The sequence below is a fragment of the Sprattus sprattus genome, assembly GCF_963457725.1.
Source record: "Sprattus sprattus genome assembly, chromosome: 7".
Taxonomy (NCBI): Eukaryota; Metazoa; Chordata; class Actinopteri; order Clupeiformes; family Clupeidae; genus Sprattus; species Sprattus sprattus.
Genome location: NC_137926.1, coordinates 13,150,552 through 13,168,919, shown reverse-complemented (window position 1 = coordinate 13,168,919; position 18,368 = coordinate 13,150,552). Strand labels below are relative to the sequence as shown.

At 41.5% G+C, this 18,368-nt stretch overlaps 2 protein-coding genes across 2 annotated transcripts; both read left to right on the top strand.

The window, feature by feature from the left end:
- Positions 1 to 2,090: 2,090 nt before the first annotated feature.
- LOC308367671 (ammonium transporter Rh type C 1) lies at positions 2,091 to 9,758 on the top strand (the record flags this gene model as incomplete). Its single annotated transcript, XM_080841649.1, has 9 exons — positions 2,091 to 2,316; positions 5,510 to 5,702; positions 7,849 to 7,999; positions 8,262 to 8,409; positions 8,561 to 8,727; positions 8,896 to 9,033; positions 9,251 to 9,387; positions 9,473 to 9,597; positions 9,679 to 9,758. The coding sequence occupies 9 exons, from the start codon at positions 2,091 to 2,093 to the stop codon at positions 9,756 to 9,758; spliced, it is 1,365 nt and encodes a 454-aa protein (XP_080697775.1).
- A 2,447-nt stretch (positions 9,759 to 12,205) lies between these two features.
- LOC308368466 (ammonium transporter Rh type C-like) lies at positions 12,206 to 17,982 on the top strand (the record flags this gene model as incomplete). The annotated part of the gene is made up of 11 exons (XM_080842635.1): positions 12,206 to 12,431; positions 14,630 to 14,822; positions 15,314 to 15,464; positions 15,732 to 15,879; positions 16,028 to 16,194; positions 16,363 to 16,500; positions 16,776 to 16,912; positions 17,004 to 17,128; positions 17,211 to 17,284; positions 17,649 to 17,725; positions 17,949 to 17,982. The coding sequence occupies 11 exons, from the start codon at positions 12,206 to 12,208 to the stop codon at positions 17,980 to 17,982; spliced, it is 1,470 nt and encodes a 489-aa protein (XP_080698761.1).
- Positions 17,983 to 18,368: the final 386 nt, after the last annotated feature.

Here is an 18,368-nt window from a genome sequence, read left to right as displayed (position 1 = left end):
GAGCCTATGCCATGAGTGTAAGTCTGTGTGCATAAATAAACCTGTTATAGGAATTTGGCATCCCTCTGTTATGAACAATCAACCTGTGGCGACTTGCAGCTAATAGAACAGCCCTTGACTTCCCTCCAGTCATAGAGAGCACACTTTGGGATTAGAGCAGATCCCCCTCCTTTATGGTAACTATCGCCTCCCTTACTAAAATTTCTCCTGAACTGAGCCACATTCTCTGTTCGCTGGTAGAACGTGTATACCACCACTATCCTTGTTTCCACCATTTAAATTTTATATTTTAAACATGGATATAATGTCTGTATCCTGTCCTTCATTCTTTGTTTCATGGGGTTTAAGGATGGCCAGCTTGGCCTACCTTCCCAAGAAATTGGCCATCATATACCGGCACCTTTTCCCCAACAGTATAGAAACCCAAGTCACGGTACCCTGTTAATGACAGTATACAGCCAGTGATCTCTATTTCAATTTCTATAATTTCAGGGGTTACTTTTAAAGCTGGAAAAGCCATAGGAGCTGTACCACAACATAAGGCATGGTCAGCACACACACCCAAAGTCTAAGGCAAGGAAGCTTTGAGACTACCCAGCATCTCACTGTGACCAACCTAACTGACCTGAGGCGAACCTGCTCTGCTATTAACTGTAGAGTTTGCCACACCCCTCCAGACAGATCAAGTAGACCAACTAGTCTAGTGAACCCTGATTCTACAAAACTATTCATTACTGAACTTGAAAACCACCTTAAAGAGTGGATTAGAAAAAAATCATCGACACCAAAGTGCTCATTGCCAGTGATGACCATTTGAAAAGAAGTTCACAAAATCCTTTTAACCCTGCCCTTCCTGAGATCCTTTGGAGGGTCCAAAACTGTAACCATGTGCCACAGTATGGAATCTGCTGTTATTAACCCCTAAACACCTCCCTCTGTGAGTGAGCTGTGTTACAATCCACTTCCATCTCTGAAGTTGTCCACTTACTTTATCAGCCAGTCCCTCCCAGTTTTTCTGCATGCAATGTTCAGTCTGCTGAGGAAGCTGAGGTAGGCCTGTGCGGCTCAAACTCCTCAACAGGGAGAGAGAGTGTGAGTGTGTACGTGATCCAGAATGTACATGCCTCCAGGGACATACAGTCCTGTGTAATTTCCCACAGGGTAAGGGGCTACTGCACAGCATGCTGGGTCATCACTGGACTCATTAGTTACAGTGGTTGGCCTCCTGCTTATGCTGTGTGCACCTGTCAAACTGTGCCACGGCACCTTCCTTTTATTATGAAAGGCACCGCGTGGCACAACTAGTGAACATACAGTTTCTGACGAACTGTTATGATGGGTTTTTTTTCATTTCATGGCAACACTCTTGCAGATCTATTTAGATGTTTATTGGATAAAATCTATGAAGATGCTGCTTTGGATAAAAGGTTCTGCTAAATAATGTATCTAGAGGCTAACCATAAACTATATTCACACCAGGGCCTGAACACAACTCAGACAGTAGAAATATTATTAAGCATGTTGTGCACAGCCCAAATAATAATCATAAATATATAGATAGACAAATACCCACACAATAAACCACAGTAAATAAACACCTGGTATCAAATGACCCCACAGCACACACAGGCTAAAGGCCATTGCTTTATTTAGCCACCCCAAATGCAATTTAAACATAGATTCCTTTTCCCCACATTTCCCCATGTGTGGATAATCAGTCAATCAACCAATCATGACTGTTACGTCGTCCCAACTGTTGCCTGCGGGCCATGCAAGGTCACTACAACGTCTGCAGGGGCGCAGGGGGTCGTAACAATTGCTTTTAAAAACAGCCATGTAAATACCAGATCATGAAAATGAATAGTAACACGAGTCTTTCTAGCGAACAATAATACCTACATAACTCACTCCTGCAATCATCCCACTACCACCGGAACTCCCTAAAATGACACCACGCCCCAGTCAAGGTTGACGTGCAACAGGTTGTATCGTTTATTAGTGATTAGACTTGGCCTGACTAGCTTAGTGCGGCTGTTCTGTGCCCACGCTGAACTTTTGTGGTTGGTGTAGGTCCCTCAAACCCATTAACGATGGGGAATTGTTTGTACAGCGTGAGAGAATATTGTGACCGGCCGAAAAATACGAATATTAGACCCAGTTTCCCTGCTGTTTGCTTCGTTTGGCAAATTGCCATGATTATCCTCTTTGGAGTTTTCATTCGTTATGATGAAGAGTCCGACACTCACTGGGTAGAACATAAAAAGGCAAACAATATCACCAGTGATGCTGAGAATGACTTCTACTTCAGATATCCAAGTGAGTACCTTTGTTATGGTTAGACAGTACTAAATACCTCAAATGTGAATACATTAAATTAAATTAAAAGGTGAATGTATTTGTTTATGGTCTTTTCAGTCCAAGAAATTGCCCTCTGATGTTTTTGAATTTGGGGTAAACTACAGTAATCACCCATATCAAGCAAATCATTTTTAATAAATCCAAAATTTCATTCAGTGTAGTAATTTGTTTCACTTTGGTCACATGTTTGACAACGCAGCTTTATGAAAAGAACCATCACTTTAAACTGAAAATAACCTTACAAAATCTTAAATAATGTATGGTTGTATTAGACCTCGTGTGCGATAGTATTAGCAGCTGTTAGGTCAGGATGGATAATGCGCGCAAAAAAAAATACAAAAAGAGAAAAAAGGCGTGCCAAGGAGAAAGGTATGCAATTTTGATATAATCAACTTTAGCGAATAGATCATAATGTCATGTATCTTGCTAATTAGCTAACGTTAGCAAGCCAGCCAGTGAAGGGGTTTGACGTTCGTTATTGTCATTCAGTCGAAACTGTAGTCAGGCTATTTTTAGCAAAACATAGCGCAAGTTCAGCTGTACCGCAGTTTGCGTAACTTTGTGCCATGCAATTTAAATGTAAACTAATAACAACGTTAGTTTTGGTGTAGCGAGCTAGCCAGATTAATCAGACCTGTTTCAACTAATCAAGCGCTATGCCTATCTTGGAATGAAAGTATGTCAGGCTGTCCAAATTCACCAAAAAACTTAACTTATTGAGTAATTAATTCTCACAGACATATATCCCAACTTGTGTATTGCTCAGTGCAACGCTACCAGTAACAGTAGCTTCAGCCGAGAGGAGTTTTTCCCATTTTCTAAATTAAAACGGTTGAAAACGTACCTGAGGTCAAACATGGCTCAATCACGCCTCAGTGGTCTGGCTGTATTCAGTATTTACCATGAGGTTGGTGGTCAGATTGCATACGACCTTGAAGTGTGATGATGAGGACTGGAGTGGAATATAAATAGTTCTTGAGACAAAGTTAAAAGTTAATCTGTACTATTTATTTGTTTGTTTATTTTGCTATTAGTTTTTGATTATTTCAACACGTGTAACATATTTTACAATATATAATTTTAATTGAAAGCACATTTGTATGTATTCTTTTATTGTTTATTATTATTATTGTTTGGTAGCCAAGTTGTTTATTTGTTTTGATTCTTTAGTATGCACTTTGCATTTCTTCTTAGCTCTTGTTCTTGTTATAAATTAAGGTGCAGTAGGGCGCCAGGGGTGAAGCTTGCCCAGGGCACCAAATGTGCTAGGTCCGGCCCTGTTTCCATATCACACAAATGTTTGAAGATGAATGTGACGATACAGTCTTGGCATTACATAGATGACACATACCCCCATTGCCAGAATCACAATTAAATTTGATCTGGGGGGAGATTCCAAGTGCGTGGCTTACTGACAAACCTAAGTATGTTAACTCAGAGTAAGTGGTAAACCATCTAATGGAAAAGTCCTGGCTTCATTCTCCTAGCAAAACAGACATTCTTCTAGTGGTGAAGTAACAGGTGGTCTTTTGTGTGTACTATATGTGGTGTTCTGAATCAGGTGACTGCTTGTAGTAACTGGTAGGGTTCTGTATTGGAAGTAAATGTATTTGTGACAAAGCTTTTGTTGCACAATAAAACTGCAACATGTAGTTTCTTATCAAAACTAACATGTTTGTTGTCCAATTTTAATAATATAATTTTAAAGGAAGACTAACAAGATAGCATTAGGCATTACCTTATATTACAGTAGGCCCATGTTCATTCTTTGTGTTTTAGTTTTTCTTTATTTATTAACATGTTTCTTTCAATGGAAAGCCTAAACAGACAAAAAGTATGCATGAAACACACAATGGCAGAGCATTCTACACAGTGTAATGACAAATCTGATCACTTATGAGGTGTAACATCATGGACTCTCTAAGTCTAAGCGACCTTATGTAACTCCAACACCACTCCAACTGTAACCCGAGGTGAGAACACATTCTGACAGGATGCCTACTCTGTGTTTGTAACACTGTCACTTTGTTGCCTTCCTTTTTCTGGAGGTTCAAACCCTCTCACTGAAACACTCAGTGTTCAGTGCCCAGAAGAGTACTGTGGTGATAGTCAGCAACCTACAGTTGTGGCCAAAAGATGTGAGAATAACACAAATATACATTTTCACCAAATGTACTGCTTCAGTGTCTTAAGATATTTTTTTGTCAGATGTTACTACGGAAGACTGAAATATAATTACAAGCATTTAATATGTGTCAAAGGTTTTTATTGACAATTACATGAGGTGTATGCAAAGAGTCACTATTTGCAGTGTTGACCCTTCAAGACCTCTGCAATCCGCCCTGGCATGCTGTCAATTAGGTTTTGGGCCACATCCTGACTGATGGCAGCCCATTCTTGCATTATCAATGCTTGGAGTTTGTCAGAATTTGTTTTTTTTTGTTTGTCCACCCACCTCTTGAGGATTGACCACAAATTCTTAATGGGATTAAGGTCTGGGGAGTTTCCTGGCCATGGACCCAAAATATCTATGTTTTGTTCCCCATGCCAATTAGTTATCACTTTTGCCTTATGGCAAGGTGCTCCATCATGCTGGAAAAGGCATTGTTCATCACCAAACTGTTCCTGGATGGTTAGGAGAAGTTGCTCTCGGAGGATGTGTTGGCCAGCAGGCGCCAGGACTGTATCCTAAAGTTGATTCAGCTGCAGGATTATTAAATGCTTGTAATTATACTTCAGTCTTCCATAGTAACATCAGGCAAACGGATCTTAAGACACTGAAGCAGCAAACTTTGAGAAAATGTATATTTGTGTCTTCTCTAAACTTTTGGCCACAACTGTATGTCTTCCTGACATTGTTCCCTAGCTGTATGCTAAAACATCACTTAAGTCATCTGTATTTAAACTAACTCCTAAAATGGTTAAACAAATGCTTATCTAGATGGTGTGCTTACAGTGAATAGATTTCCAACTTATCTTGCATCCAAATTCTGATATCTGTGAAGGTATTGGATTGTTAAGAGCAGTTTGTCATGCAAGGTGTCCTTGATGGTTACATGAGTGACCAGCATGTGTCGCACAGCCCTGCACTGACGCCTACTCATGATAGCTCAGGGTGGAAATGACGGCTGGTTGTTTGACTTGTCCACAGGCTTCCAGGACGTGCATGTGATGATCTTTGTAGGTTTCGGCTTCCTCATGACCTTCCTGAAGCGCTACAGCTTCAGCGCTGTGGGCTTCAACTTCCTCATCGCAGCATTTGGCATCCAGTGGGCGCTGTTGATGCAGGGCTGGTTTCACGCGCTCGACCCCACGGATGGCAAGATCAAAATTGGAGTAGAAAGGTACGTTTAGTTTGACACCTGAAACACTAAGAGGGGACAATAAGGGAGTGATTGATAGATAGGGCGGGCATATACAGTGCCACTTTAAAGTATGTGAACCCCTTGACCACTTAGGAGTTTTCTGTTGTTTTACCATGATTTTTCATTTTTTTCATCACCAATTTTCCATAGAAGGAATGCCAGGTTTATGTTTATCATTTGCATGTACTTTTTTTAGAGGGAATTGTTTGAGTAGCCAAAAGACTACATGAAACATGGAATTAGTCCATTTCAAAAGTAAGTGAACCCCCAGCTGAATTGGTAAAGTCAAGCAGGTAACAGATTCAGTGAAACTTATTTGGGTGCTTAATTAGTCAATTAAGCAAACCGATCATCTGAGACATCCTTAGGGAAAGGTTTGGGCAACACAGATTAAAAGAGGGAGGAAACCAACCAAACTACTGTAGTGCCAAGGTGTACCCACACAGATCAACAATGCCGAAAGGAAACGAGATATCCGAGAAAATCAGGGAGAAGGTTCTGACAGCCCATCAGTCTTGGGAAAGCTATAAGACCATCTCCAAAAGATTCCAGCTCCATCCATCCATCCAAGACAAATAATTTTGAAATGGAGGGCATTCAACATGACCGCATCTCTGCCTAGAAGTGGACGCCCATCAAGACCATCGCCAAGAAGCACCAGAAGAAGAATAAATCAGGTAAAAGTCAAACCACACATCACCTCTAAAGAGTTTCAGACCTCTCTGGCAGCATCTGGGGTAAATGTACATGGGTCTACAATCAGACGAAAATTGAATAGACATGACATTCATGATCGGGTTGCTAGAAGGAAGCCTCTGCTCTCAAGAAAGAACAAAACTGCCCGTTTCAACTTTGCCCGAGAGCACTTGGATAAACCAAAGGCCTTCTGGAAGTCCCTTCTTTAAACAGATGAGTCCGAGATAGAATTATTTTGTCACGATCAAAACCAACAATTTTCGTCTGATTGTAGACCCATGTACATTTACCCCAGATGCTGCCAGAGAGGTCCGAAACTCTTTAGAGGTGATGTGTGGGTTGACTTTTACCTGATTTATTCTTCTTCTGGTGCTTCTTGGTGATGGTCTTGATGGGCGTCCACTTCTAGGCAGAGATGCGGTCATGTTGAATGCCCTCCATTTCAAAATTATTTGTCTTGGATGGATGGATGGAGCTGGAATCTTTTGGAGATGGTCTTATAGCTTTCCCAAGACTGATGGGCTGTCAGTACCTTCTTCCTGATGTTCTCGGATATCTCGTTTCCTCTCGGCATTGTTGATCTGTGTGGGTACACCTTGGCACTACAGTAGTTTGGTTGGTTTCCTCTCTCTTTTAATCTGTGTTGCCCAAACCTTTCCCTAAGGATGTCTCAGATGATCGGTTTGCTCAATTGACTAATTATTCACCCAAATAAGTTTCACTGAATCTGTTACCTGCTTGACTTTATCAATTCAGCTGGGGGTTCACTTACTTTTGAAATGGACTAATTCCATGTTTCATGTAGTTTTTCAGCTTCTCAAACAATTTCCTCTAAACAAGTACATGCAAATGATAAACATAAACCTGACATTTCATCTATGGAAAATTGGTGATAAAAAAAATGAAAAATCATGGTAAAACAACAGAAAACGCTTAAGTGCTCAAGGGGTTCACATACTTTCAAGTGGCACTGTACCTGTTGTTTTGTGGTGTATCAGAGAAGCCGTCAGGGTTCGGTTTCTCTTTATTATGCAGAAGGCTGTTCCAGTCCATTCTCCATACTGTACCACAACACAATGCCATGTTATGATCTGTGTTGACACAGCCATGGAAAGATGAAAATGTACAATAGGACATTAACTAAAGTCAGCATTGTGCCATAATGATCGGAGTCCTAATATAAAGCCTTATACCAACAATTGTTGAGCGAAGTCTCTGACTCAAGGGTAAAACAAATTCAGAGCATATAGCTTTTCAAATGTAAATATAGAAGATGCCCTTCCCTCTTTCTGATCTACAGCTCAACCTATTGGTAACAGCTCTTTTGAAATATTTCTAGCAGGTTACATTTCTTGCTGGTATAAAACAGTTCGAAGAATGTTTGCAAGCAAAATGGCATGTTTTCATTTAAATTGTGTGTTTTATGCAGCCTGATCAATGCCGACTTCTGTGTGGCGGGCTGTTTGATTGCCTACGGAGCCGTCCTGGGAAAAGTCAGCCCCGTTCAACTGTTGGTGATGACATTATTTGGGGTGACATTGTATGCCGTAGAGGAACATATCATCCTCAACATCATCCATGTAAGGGCCATCAGTTACATTCATTATCCATACAGTCCATAGTGGTTGTCAGAATGATTATATACAAGAATATGCCATAGGTATGAAATGCACTTGCATATACTGTACATTGAGACATTTTAATTAGCTATCAATATATTTACTCTTTTCAAATGTAGAGCTGTGTATGGATCTTATGTCTCATGCTAGTGCCACTTTTTTCGAGTTTTTTTTATTTAAAAAGAAATCGATCAAAGTGTAATTGAATATGTTTGATGCACAGGCCAGAGATGCTGGGGGATCCATGGTGATTCACACGTTTGGAGCTTATTATGGTCTGTCCATCTCATGGGTCTTATACCGACCAAACCTGGAACAGAGCAGGCATCTCCAAGGATCTGTGTACCACTCTGATGTCTTTGCCATGATTGGTAAGATTACTGGACTGAAAATAAAGAGCATACTTTATCTTCACCAGAGAACCTATGTAGCATCCATGTATTTTTCTTGATAAAAAAAATGCTCAGGTATATTTAACTGGTAACCCTTGAATATTAAACATTCATGAGCCCATTTCTTCAGGAACCCTGTTTCTGTGGATGTTCTGGCCAAGTTTTAACTCGGCAATCACAGACCATGGCGACGGGCAGCATCGTGCAGCAATCAACACCTACCTGTCCTTGGCCTCCACGGTCCTCACTGCGTTTGCCATCTCCAGCCTCTTTCAGAAGAAGGGCAAAGTTGACATGGTGAAGATATTTTCCTTGATTCTTACTACCCATGTGAACCAAACACTGAACCATGCACCCAACACAAACTGCTGGAGCTTTAATCCAAGCTGTTGGCTTGCAGCATTGTCTCCAAGGGTGGAACAGGTGGGGCACAGCTTTAACCCCTCTCCTTCTGCCACCTTCCAGGTTCACATCCAGAACTCCACTCTGGCCGGTGGAGTTGCCGTGGGAACAGCAGCAGAGCTCATGCTGATGCCATATGGGTCTCTGATTGTGGGTTTCTGCTGCGGGATCATCTCCACCTTAGGTTATATCTACCTCACAGTAAGTTCCAAATATGTATTTTACTAATTCAAGAAAGATGCCCCTGCTGGGTGTGTTGCATGAAACATTCATGCTGTATAACAAGATTAAAACGTACGTGCTGTCCTCCATGGCTTTACACTGCCTATGTTTGGAACTGAGGGCCACCTAAGGACCTGGTTTAGCTTGTGGGCTTTGTGTGGATGGAGAAATGAAACTGTGCCTTTATGGCTTGCAGCCGTTCTTGGAGCGTAAGCTCAAGATCCAGGACACCTGTGGCATCCACAACCTTCACGCCATGCCCGGTGTCATCGGGGGCATAGTCGGTGCGATCACTGCTGCAACCGCCAGCACGGAAGTCTACGGGAAAGAAGGGTGAGCACTTGACTTGAAACGTCTTGCTTTCCCATCGACTTATGACTAATGCTTCATGGCCAGTGTCCTCTTTTTGTTGATACAGGTTGATAAACACTTTTGACTTTAAGGGGGATTTTGCACAGCGGACGCCTTCCATTCAGGGAGTGTACCAGGCAGCTGGGCTGGGTGTGTCCTTAGTCTTTGGCATTGGTGGAGGTATTTTAGTAGGTAGGTGCCAGTTTGGGTCAAGTTTGGTTTAGCCCCTTTCGTAAAGTAAAGGTAGGATGTTTAAGGGTTTTTGCCTTATAGGTTGTATCCTGAAGCTGCCCATATGGGGGGATGTGGCAGATGAGCACTGTTTTGATGACGAGTTCTACTGGGAAGGGTAAGGATTGAAGCTTTAAATGTACGCCCTTTGTGTTTTCATAGAAGTGGGTTCATGATTATACCGTGAATCGACACGTACATCCCTGGGAACTACTGACATTGATCGTGATTACAGGTTAAACACAGACACAGGCGCCTGTGGGTGAACTCTAAAATGTTATTGCAAACTTCCCACGTGTCTACATGTCCTTCGCACTGTGCTGGGTACCACTATTTATACACCCAGTCATGCTGCAATGATATTTTCCTTGGATTTGTTTTTGCCAAGAGATTTATGATGAGATACTTTCTGTCCTTCAGCTTGGTGGATGAAGCAGTTTTGCCAGAAGCAGAGCACTTGGAAGCCAAAGACCCCAAACCCAAAAGGTGAGAAGAAATTGAAATCAGACCATACATTGGGCTCACAGCTGAGGCACTTCAGAAGTAATGGTTCAGTGTGATCAGTGTTTATGCTCTCTGACAAGAGCATTGCCTCCTAACCAATATACTCTGGCTATCTGTATCTGTCTCTTACAGGTTTGACTGACCCGGATGAGACTCTTGACACCACATCTGATTGCATAAACTCTATAGAATCCACCGTTTCAATAAATAACTATTTTTGTGGTTAAAATATGTTAGCATTTTCTTTACTGCCTCTGTCTGTGTTTGTTTGTTATAACTTGAATAGGAATGCAATTTAATGATCACTGGTTGTCCAGAAGAAAATATTCAGAAAGAGAAACTTTGACTTTTAACCCTTTATTTAAAACCCCATTTAAAAACCAACAAAAAGCAATCAGTCCATTTCACAAGCTGAAAACAAGCCTCCCGAAGACATGAATCCTGTGTTGGCCAGTGTTCCATGGGCTGTGCATGGGGTTCACGTGCACCAAAGGTGACAAGGCGGTTTTCAGTTCCACCAAGTCTGGGGCAAGGAAGCTTTGGGACTACCCAGCATCTCACTGACCAACCTAACTGACCTGAGTGGAACCTGCTCTGCTATGAACTGTGGAGTTTGCCACACACCCTCAAAACAGATCAGGTAGACCAACTAGTCTAGTGATGCTTGATTCTTCAAAATCATTAGAAAAAAACATTGACACCAAAATGCTCATTGCCCTCCTGAAACTGAACTGAAACCATCCCCAAGAACAAGGAGGCCCCCTGCTCTGTAAAAAAGACCTTTCCACAACAAATGCTTATCAAGCCCAAGCTTTCATGAAGGAGTGAAAGGAATCCACAACACATTCCCTGAACTATACTGAACTATTTTGAATCTACATGAATTAAGCCTTGACCGCCTTCAGTCAATGGCAGACACAAAACACTCAGAGGCAGCCAGAGATGACCATTCCAAAAGAAGTTCACAAAACCCTTTTAAACCTGCCCAATGAGATCCTTTGGGGGGTCCAAAACTGTAACCCTTTGCCACAGTATAAGTTATTAACCACTAAACATCTCCCTCTTTATGTGATTTGTGGGACAATTTGCGTCCAACTCTGAAGTTGTCCACATACTGTATCAGCTAGTCCCTCCCAGTTTTGCTGCATACAATGTTCAGGCCCCCCCCCAAAAAAACCTGAATAACCCACACTGCTGAGGAAGCCCGAGGTGGGCCTGTGCCACTCCAATTCCCCAACAGAGAGTGTGAGTGTGTACGTGATCCAGAATCTACATGCCTCCAGGGACATACAGTCCTGGTTCATTCCCCACAGGGTAGGGCTACTGCACAGCATGCTGGGTCATCACTGGACTCATTAGTAACAGTGGTTGGCCTCCTGATTATGCTGCACGCCAGTATGTGTGCACCTGTCATAAAACCTTTGTTATAAAAGGCACCTTGTGGCACAAGCTTAGGGTACATACAGTTTCTGATGAACTGTTAGGATGTTTTTTTTTTTTCATTTCATGGGAACACTCTTGCAGATTAAGAGGTTTAAAATGAGATCAATTGCTTTGGATAAATGTAACTGCTTAATAATTTATCTTTAGGCTAATTATAAACTATATTCACACCAGGGCCTGAACACAATTCAGACAGCAGAAAGATTATTAAGGAGAGCTCTGATCAGCATTGCACCAAGTTCTCATTATTGCAAAGAAGCATGTTGTACACAGCCCAAACAAACAATATCATAAATGTGTAGATAGACTAATACTCGAACGATACACCACAGTAAATAAACTCCTAGTATCGTTACCATTGCTATTAAAAACAGCCATGTAAATATCAGATCATGAAAATGAAAATGAATGGTAACACGAGTCTTACTAGTGAACAATGATACTCACACAACTCACGCCTATAATCATCCCGCCACCACTGGAACTCCCGAAGATGACACCACGCCCCAATCAAGGTTGACGAGTTCATTAGTGATAAGACTTCACCTGACTCGCCAGTGCGGATGTTCTGTGCCCACACTGGACTTTCGTGGCTGCTCTAGGTACCTCAAACCTATTAGCGATGGGGAATTGTTTGTACAGCGCGACAGAATGTTGTGACCGGCCGAAAAATACGAATATTAGAGCCAGTTTCCCTGCTGTTTGCTTCGTTTGGCAAATTGCCATGATTATTCTCTTTGGAGTTTTCATTCGTTATGATGAAGAATCCGACACTCACTGGGTAGAACATAAAAAGTCACACAATATCACCAGTGATGCTGAGAATGACTTCTACTTCAGATATCCAAGTGAGTACCTTGTTATTATTTTACAGTATTAAATACCTAAAATGTGAATATATAATTTTTAAATAGTTTTTATTAAACATAAAAACACAATGAGACAAATATCTACAAAAATGTACGAGAACAACAACAACAAACTGTTGACAGAATGTGAATAAATTCATTTAAAAGGTGAAGTGAATGTATTTGTTTATGGTTTCTTTTTAGTCACACGAATTGCACTTTGATGTTATTGAATTTGGGGTAAACTACAATTATCACCCATATCAAGCAAATCATTTTTATTAAATCCAAAGTTTAATTCAGTGTAGTCATTTATTTCACTCTGGTCATATGATGGATAAAGGCTGTTCCGATGGACCCTTGATTTGTCCTAACCATCTTCGATCGTTATCTACAGGACAACGCAGCTTTATGAAAACAATCATTCCTTTAAACTGAAAATGAACTGACTAAATGGTATATTTCTATCTTTAAAAATGTATGTTTTATATTAGACCTCGTCTGCGATCATATTGCCAATATTAACAACTGTTAGTTCAGGGTGGATAATGCGCGCAGAAAAAAAATGGCCGTATGAGTCCAATAGTAACCTCTATCCAAACTTAACGCAGGCTGCTTATTCTAGTCCACTGTGGCGTAAACATGATGTGCTTGCAGTACACAAGAGAACTTGACTGTCTGGTTGTGTATTCACTCGCATGAGGGCCGGTGTTATTTTCCCTTTCTTCGAGATCTAACTGGGTGTGGGGCTATGCTCTACCACAACGTATCTTCTGGTGTCAGATTATCATGATTCTATCTCAGATATGGCATCAGGTCACTGCAGGCTATTTGGATCACTTTAAATAACTACCTGTCTGTGGGACTGAATTTAATGCTGAGGTATAGCTTTCACCTTACAAAGGTGAAATGCAGCCACTCCCTCATGTGTCAGTCGCAGACAGGGACTGCTAGACCTGTGAGTATTATGTCAACAGGTCAGATTGTTGATAATGCGATAGTGAGAATAATGGTAATAATACTGATCATGTCTTTCCATATCACACAAATGTTTGAAGATGAATGTGACCATGGAGAGTTGGCATCAGATACATGACACATACCCCCATTGACAGAATCAGAATTTGATTTGATCCGGGGGGAGATTCCAAGTGCATGGCTTACTGGCAAACTTGGGTATGTTAACTCAGAGTAAGTGGTAAACCTCCTAATATAAGAGTCTTATGTCTTCATTCTCCTAGCAAAACAAAACAAAAATCCTATATGGTGAAGTAAGTTTAACCACAACTGACATGGTTAAAAACAGTCAAAGCTCTCAAAGCTGAAGACCATTCATGCTTAGATGAATACATGACCCAACAGGTGGTCTTTTGTGTGTACGTACTGTATGTGGTGTTCTGAATCAGGTGACTGCTTGTAGTAACTGATAGGGGTGCGTATTGGAGGTTAATGTCTTTGTGACAAAGCTCTTGTTGCGCATTAAAACTGCAACATGTAGTTTGTTGTGAAAACTAACATGTTTCTTGTCCAACTATAATGAAAAAAAATGTAAAGAAAGACTAATAAGATGGAATAACCTTGTATTACAGTAGGCCTATGTTCATTCTTTGTGTTTTGTTTATTAATTAACATGGGTTTTCAGAGACAACGTGACCCAAATGCAATGTCCTTAGGCCTACTTATGTTTCTCTAACACCACTCTAATTGTAACTATAACCCTAGGTAAGAACAACGTCTGACAGGATGCCTACTTTTAGTTTGTAACACTGCATAGTAACCCTGTGACAAGTGCTATGTAATATAGAATTAGTCTGATTAAGTTATGTTGCCTTCCGTTTCTCTGGAGGTTCAAACCCTCTCACTGAAACACTCAGTGTTCAGTGCCCAGAAGAGTACTGTGGTGATAAGTCAGCAACTGCACACTAAAACATCACTTAAGTCATCTGTATTCCTTATATGGTTAAACAAATGCTTATCTAGATGGTTTGCTAACAGTGAATGGATTTCCAACTTATCTTGCATCCAAATAATGATATCTGTGATGGCGTTTGATTGTTAAGAATAGTTTATGTCAAGCTAGGTCCATGTGTCCTTGCTGGTTAGATGAATGACCAGCATGTTGTCACACACCCCTGCACTGACGCTACTCATGATAGCTCAGGGTGGAAATGACAGCTGGTTGTTTGACTTGTCCACAGGCTTCCAGGACGTGCATGTGATGATCTTTGTAGGTTTCGGCTTCCTCATGACCTTCCTGAAGCGCTACAGCTTCAGCGCTGTGGGCTTCAACTTCCTCATCGCAGCATTTGGCATCCAGTGGGCGCTGTTGATGCAGGGCTGGTTTCACGCGCTCGACCCCACGGATGGCAAGATCAAAATTGGAGTAGAAAGGTACGTTTAGTTTGACACCTGAAACACTAAGAGGGGACAATAAGGGAATGATTGATAGCTAGGGCGGGTATATACCTGTTGTTTTGTGGTGTATCAGAGCCATCAGGGTTTAGTTTCTCTTTTATTATGCAGAAGGCTGTTCCAGTCCATTCTGTACCACAACACAATGCCATGTTATGATCTGTGTTGACACAGCCATGGAAAGATGAACATTATACAATAGGACATTTAACTAAAGTCAGCATTGGGCCATAAGGATCGGAGTCCTAATATTAAGCCTTATCCCAACAGTTGTTGAGCGAAGACTCTGGCTAAAGGGGAAAGAGCATATAGCTTTTCAAATGTAAATATAAAAGATGCCCTTCCCTCTTTCTGATCTCCAGCTATTGGTAACAGCTCATTTGAAATATTTCTAGCTGGTTATAAAACATTTCTAAGAATGTTTACAAGGATAATAGCTTGTTTTCATTTAAATTGTGTGTTTTATGAAGCCTGATCAATGCTGACTTCTGTGTGGCGGGCTGTTTGATTGCCTACGGAGCCGTCCTGGGAAAAGTCAGCCCTGTTCAACTGTTGGTGATGACATTATTTGGTGTGACATTGTTTGCCGTAGAGGAATATATCATCCTCAACATCATCCATGTAAGTGCCAACAGTTACATATTCATTATGCACACAGTCCATAGTGATTGTCAGAATGACTATAAACAATATGCCATAGGTATCAAATGCACTTGCATAGACTGTACATTGAGTAATTTAATAAGTTGTACAAATATTTACTCTTTTCACATGTCACATGAAGAGCTGTGTATGGATCTTATGTCTCATTTTACTGCCACTTGTTTTCCTATATTTTAATTACAAAAGAAATCGATCAAAGTGTAATGGGATATGTTTGATGCACAGGCCAAAGATGCTGGGGGATCCATGGTGATTCACACGTTTGGAGCTTATTATGGTCTGTCCATCTCATGGGTCTTATACCGGCCAAACTTGGAACAGAGCAAGCATCTCCAAGGATCTGTGTACCACTCCGATGTCTTTGCCATGATTGGTAAGATTACTGGACTGAAAATGAAGAGCATATTTAACATCACTAGAGAACCTTTGTAGCATCCCTGTTTATTTCTTGATACTAATGGCATGGGTACATTAAACTGGTAACCCTTGAATTTCAAACATTCATATGCCAATTTCTTCAGGAACCCTGTTTCTGTGGATGTTCTGGCCAAGTTTTAACTCGGCAATCACAGACCATGGCGACGGGCAGCATCGTGCAGCAATCAACACTTACCTGTCCTTGGCCTCCACGGTCCTCACTGCGTATGCCATCTCCAGCCTCTTCGAGAAAAAGGGCAAAGTTGACATGGTGAAGACATTTGCCTTGATTCTTAATACCCATGTGAAACAAACACTGAACCATGTACCCAACACAAACTGCTGGAGCTTTAATCCAAGCTGTTGGCTTGCAGCATTGTCTCCAAGGGTGGAACAGGTGGGGCACAGCTTTAACCCCTCTCCTTCTGCCACCTTCCAGGTACACATCCAGAACTCCACTCTGGCCGGTGGAGTTGCCGTGGGAACAGCAGCAGAGTTCATGCTGATGCCATATGGGTCTCTGATTGTGGGTTTCTGCTGCGGGATCATCTCCACCCTAGGTTATATCTACCTCTCAGTGAGTTCTGATGTAGGGCTCCATCTAAACCTCATGTTGTTCCATCCATGACTGTATACTGGGATAATGCACTCTGTTTCTTTACAGTCTAAATATTTGGACTTGGAGAGGACAGCTTTGCCCAAATTTGTGATTTTATATTTATTTTACTAATTCAATGAACCTCCATGGTTTTACACTGCCTATGTTTGGAACTGAGGGCCACCTAAGGACCTGGTTTAGCTTGTGGGCTTTGTTTGGATGGAGAAATGAAACCGTGCCTTTATGGCTTGCAGCCATTCTTGGAGCGTAAGCTCAAGATCCAGGACACCTGTGGCGTCCACAACCTTCACGCCATGCCCGGTGTCATCGGGGGCATAGTCGGTGCGATCACTGCTGCGACCGCTAGCACAGGAGTCTACGGGGAAGAGGGGTGAGCACTTAATGCAACTTGCTTTCCCATCGACTTATGACTAATGTATTATTTATCCTTCATGGCCAGTGTCTTCTCTGTGTTGATACAGGTTGATAAACACTTTTGACTTTGTGGGGGCTTTTGCAAAGCGGACGCCTGCCATTCAGGGAGGGTACCAGGCAGCTGGGCTGTGTGTGTCCTTAGTCTTTGGCATTGGTGGAGGTATTTTAGTAGGTGGGTGCCAGTTTGTGTAAACATTTGGTTTAGCCCCTTTCGTAAAGTAAAGGTATGATGTTTAAGGGTTTTTTCCCTATAGGTTGTGTCCTGAAGCTGCCCATATGGGGGGATGTGGCAGATGAGCACTGTTTTGATGACGAGTTCTACTGGGAGGTAAGGATTGAAGCTGTTATTAAATGAACGCCCTTTGAGACACGTACATCCTTGGGAACTACCGACATTGATCGTGATTACAGGTTAAACACAGACACAGGAGCCTGTGGGTGAACTCTAAAATGTAATTTCAAACTTCCCACGTGTCTACATGTCCTTCACACTGTTCTGTGTACCACTATTTATACACCCAGTCATGCTGCTATGATATTTCCCTTGGATTTGTTTCGGCCAAGAGATACATGATGGGGGTCCAGTAGGAAAAGTACATTGAGGTATTTCTGAAACGTGTCTGTGTCTGTGTCTGTGTCTGTGTCTGTGTCTGTGTCTGTGTCTGTGTCTGTGTCTGTGTCTGTGTGTGTAGGTACCAGAAGAGGAAGAACATCTTCCTCCCATCCTGGAGTACAACAACCACATGGTGATGAACAAACGCACAGACCTGTAAGTCAGACTGATGTTTTTCAAGCTTTCCCTTTCTATTTTATAAGCTTGCATCTAGACATAGTGTTTTCTTCTGTGTTATGCGTTCAACACATTTTTCTCCAGATTCCCATTCAATGCTTTCAGATATGTTGCACTATTAATCCACAAGGTGTCACTAGTTCCTCTTTGTATGAAGGAAGGCTATGACGTCATTGAATTTATCTGCCTTTCTCATTCACAGGGCGGAGCCTCACTACTTAGAACCGCAGACGTAGAGCAGCAGCAACACACATAAACTCCATGGCAACACACACTCACACACATAAACACCATGCACACTGCATACTAATGCTCTCATGTATGCTGGAATGCTGCTTCTCGTGCAGGCCTGTCAGTTGCTTGGATTTTTCTGTTAGGAATAACTGGCAACTGGCAACTGACACCTACCAAACAGTGTGACCAAAGCAAAATGGCTTTGAATGTGATACATTTTTTTTTTAACTTGATTGGCTTGTCTTACCACCAGAATTTAACTGATAATCATTTGTTAATCTATTTGTTTGAGTGTAACTGTATGAAGCCTTTTACTGAGAATTTTACAGATACTGATATTATGTCAACACTGAACATTTTAATAATAATTTACACACATTTTGAATGT